The 3,940-nt window shown below is 46.9% G+C and overlaps 1 protein-coding gene across 1 annotated transcript; it reads left to right on the top strand.

Moving 5' to 3' along the window:
* Positions 1 to 1,992: 1,992 nt before the first annotated feature.
* Positions 1,993 to 3,662, top strand: LOC105036092 (putative cis-zeatin O-glucosyltransferase). The gene has a single exon (XM_010911831.4). It carries the CDS (start codon positions 2,091 to 2,093, stop codon positions 3,504 to 3,506), a length of 1,416 nt encoding a protein of 471 aa, XP_010910133.1. The 5' UTR covers positions 1,993 to 2,090; the 3' UTR covers positions 3,507 to 3,662.
* Positions 3,663 to 3,940: the final 278 nt, after the last annotated feature.

Here is a 3,940-nt window from a genome sequence, read left to right as displayed (position 1 = left end):
CTGGGGCCTTAAGAACAGGTAGTGAAAATGGGGAAGTATAAAGCAAAACGTGAGAGTTTGAGTGGAAAAAAATGGAGAGAACTCTAATTCCTCAGTAGGAATCTTAGTAGAGTTTTGTCTCTGTTCAGACTTAGCTTGGACTTATCTTCTAGAGAGCACCCTATCCCTCTTTTATAAAGAGAATTTATTTAGACCTTAAGAAAAGGCTATTAGGCCGTTAGAGATCTGTTATACTGTTAGAGATCTGTTATGTTAGCTGTTAGGCCATTGGAGATCTGTGACGTCGTTAGAGATTTGTTAGGCCGGTTGCATTGTTGTAACAGAATAACTAGCTATGCAAAGATCGTGGGGGCTATCCACGTGGTAAATAAGCTGGAATACAACTGAAACATAATTATGGCTGAGTTGGATGACAGCTATCACATAACTGTCCTTACTTCTGATGGCACGTCGGTAATAAATTGATGTAGAATGACTGATATCAATAAATATCTGAAACTAGATGTCATGCCTTGAGTGTTAGTAATTAGGTCGGCTATAATCCGACGTAAGGTCTGATTTGGTTGAGAGAGATCGACAGATAACTGAGATGAATGTCCTACTTACTAGTAGTTCTGGACTAAGTCGACTTAGCGAATAATATTGAAGAGTCAGGTCGGCTAGAGGCCAATATGACCTGAGAGGACTTTTATCACAGATAACAATCTACTGCCATGTGTCCAGATGATGATGAAGTCGGCATTTTTGGTGAGCTCGACTGTCAGCTTTCTGATGAGGTCGATCTTTTGATTCTTGATGTGGTCGATCTCCTGATGAGATCGCCCTCCTGATGACCTCATCTTTTCGATGAGGTTGGCTTTCAGATAATCTTGACCTTCTAATGAAGTCGGCCTTTATGATGAGCATCACAATCGAACTTTACATTGATATTCTTGTCAATTCGAGAACTCTTGAATATGAGTCTCGAGAATATCAGCTAAAGTGGTATGATCCCACAACAATATCCAATTCATCCAATGAGTGTTTGAGAGGTTCTTCTTATCAGAATTGTTTACAGTTGGAGATTGAAAAATCAAGATATCGCTCATAAATAATGAGGTGCATATCCAGTTTTTATATTTGTATTGTAGCTGACATTAAGAGGCAATTGTCTCGACTTCTTACAGGTGATCCTATTTACCACTTAAAGTCCAACGTCCTCTTGAGCTGATTTTAGTTAGTTCAAAGTGGACAGCTGGGAATTTGTAGTTTCTTTTTCATTCTCGAGCTTTTCTTCCGGTTTGTAAACTTTTTTTTTTTTTTTAATCTTAAATCTTACCGGGACTGCCAAAATTTTTCAAAAAATCTAATACGGGAGTATGATTAAGCATGCAATCACCCATGCAGGCAATAAGATTCTCCCACCATGCTTCTGTTATATGTACGATGGAGGGGTTTGGGTGTACCTTCTGTGCCAACGAAGAATCGATCACCCTTTGCAATTTCAACCGCATGTTGAACAGATCTCAAAGCACTTCAGACTTGACCTTTTATCCATCTGTATGACGGCTATTGTGTGGTTTAATGGTTGGCGTTCTAAACAGAAGGTTATAATCATTTTTAGGTGCGAAAGATCCAACAATCCAGCAGCTGCTGCAACTCAATCCTCCTCGACAAAATTCGTAGGCCGGCACCCAAGCTCCGAGTACATGTGAGCGAACTTTTTGTCATTTTGTCACACAGGCGGTACCGCCGTTATTACTGCCAAATAACTTCTTCGACCTAATTCCTTTCGCCTTTTTGTCACAATGCAAAAACGTGCCAAGCAAAGTCAGCGCTTTGTCCCCGAACTAGCATGCATCTTCTTTCTGGCTTAAGTCTTTTGGCACCGTTAGTCCTCGTATTTCACTTTCCCAATTACGTGCTATTCACGGTGCATATGCTCCAAGAGATTTGCTCTGCTCCACTTGGACCTGGTCCATGCAATAATGTCTCCTTTATTTAGCCGGCATCAGACGACCACCGCTCTGTATACATAAATCACTTCTCTCAACCACTCACAGCAACAACAACACAGCTGTTCACACTTGACATCCATCACCTTATCCAATATGGTCCCCGTAGAAGCAAAGCAGGCTCAGGAGGTGGCCGTGGTGATGGTGCCCTTCCCGGCCCAAGGCCACCTCAACCAGCTCCTCCACCTCTCCCTCCTCCTCTCCACCCGCGGCCTCACCGTCCACTACGCCGCCTCCCCCTCCCACATCCGCCAGGCCAAGTCCCGCCTCCAGGGCTGGCAACCCGCATCCCTCCATGCCATCCACTTCCACGACCTCCCCATCCCTCCCTTCTCCACCCCTCCCCCGGACCCCAACGCCGCCACCACATTCCCCAGCCACCTGCAGCCCCTCTGGGTATCCACTCTCCACCTCCGCTCTCCTCTCGTCTCGCTGCTCCGCTCCCTCTCCGCCGTCTCCCGCCGCCTCGTCGTCATCTACGACCCCCTCGTCTCCTTCGCCGCCCAGGAGACCGCCACCCTCCCCAACGCCGAGGTCTATGCTTTTAATAGCGTCTCTGCCTTCTTCCACCTCTCCTTCAGGTGGTCATTCCAAGATGAGTCTGCCCTCCCAAAACCAAAGCATCTCGAAACCATCCTTAACCAGTCCTTCGACGACTGCTTCACCAACGAATTCCTAGAATTCGCTACCATGAACAGAGTCCTCCAAGACAGTGTCGTCGCAGAGGGCAGCCTCATCAACACTTGCCGCCCAATCGAGGGCGAGCTCGTCGACCTGCTAGCTGAAGACTCATTTTACAGTGGCAAGAAGAAACTATTTGCAATCGGCCCTTTCAATCCTGTCACTACTCCACAAGGAGACAGCGGTCGACGGCATGCATGCTTGGAGTGGCTCGACAAGCAGCCACCAGCATCGGTCGTGTACGTATCCTTCGGGACGGCGTCGACGATGCCGGATGAGCAGATAAACGAGCTGGCGATCGGGCTGCGGCGCAGCGGGCAGCGGTTCATATGGGTGTTGAGGGATGCCGACGTAGGAGATATATATGCTGAGTGCGTCGAGAGTCGAGAAAGGAAATTGTCGCCGGATTATGAACGGGAGGTGGAGGGGGTGGGGATGGTGGTGAGAGGGTGGGCGCCGCAGCTTGAGATCTTGGCCCACCCTGCGACGGGTGGGTTCATAAGCCACTGTGGGTGGAATTCATGCATGGAGAGCCTCAGCATGGGGGTGCCGATCATGGCGTGGCCGATGCACTCCGATCAGCCGGGGAACACGGTGCTGGTGACGGAGTATCTGAAGGTCGGGGTGGTAGCGAGGGAGTGGGATCGCCGGAAGGAGATTTTGCCAGCCGGAGAGATAGAGGAGTCGATCAAGAGAGTTATGGTGAGTGAAGAAGGGCAGGAGATTAGGAGGCGTGCTAAGGCCTTGGGTAATGCTGTTCGAGAGGCTGCATCAGAGGGTGGATCGTCTCGAGCCGAATTGGACTCTTTCGTTGCCCATGTTACCAGATGATCAGCGAGCAGAAGGGCTCTTCGGGTCTGCTAGTTTCCTCATCTCTCCTTGTTACATGCATCCAGGTTCATACCCTGAATTTTCTTGGTACTTACATCATATTTCTTCAATGGAAAAATAATAAATAAATTAGAATGATGGTTGAACAGGCTTAAATTTTTAGCGCCATCCAAGCTTCAAGTTTGATTCGGTAATGGATTATATATTAATTAATGAACCTAAGGTGAACTACTGCATTCGACCAAACAATTTACTTCAATGGATATTATGACATCCTTGTGATTTTTTTCCTTCAAAAAAGGCATACTTTGTGAATTTTGACTTCTCTTCAACCTCATCAACCAAAAAAAAAAAAAAAAAGGAAAAATCTGCTTTCTCAAACCAAGCCTAGTCACCCCAGGTACTTTATTGGATTTTTCACAAAAATTCACAAT

The sequence above is a fragment of the Elaeis guineensis genome, chromosome 11, assembly GCF_000442705.2.
Source record: "Elaeis guineensis isolate ETL-2024a chromosome 11, EG11, whole genome shotgun sequence".
Taxonomy (NCBI): Eukaryota; Viridiplantae; Streptophyta; class Magnoliopsida; order Arecales; family Arecaceae; genus Elaeis; species Elaeis guineensis.
Note: the sequence above shows the minus strand (reverse complement) of the source record. Positions and strands in the feature narration are given on the sequence as shown.

Bases quoted from the DNA above. Each gene is read 5' to 3' on its own strand.
- LOC105036092 (XM_010911831.4), top strand. From the start codon at position 2,091: ATGGTCCCCGTAGAAGCAAAGCAGGCTCAGGAGGTGGCCGTGGTGATG.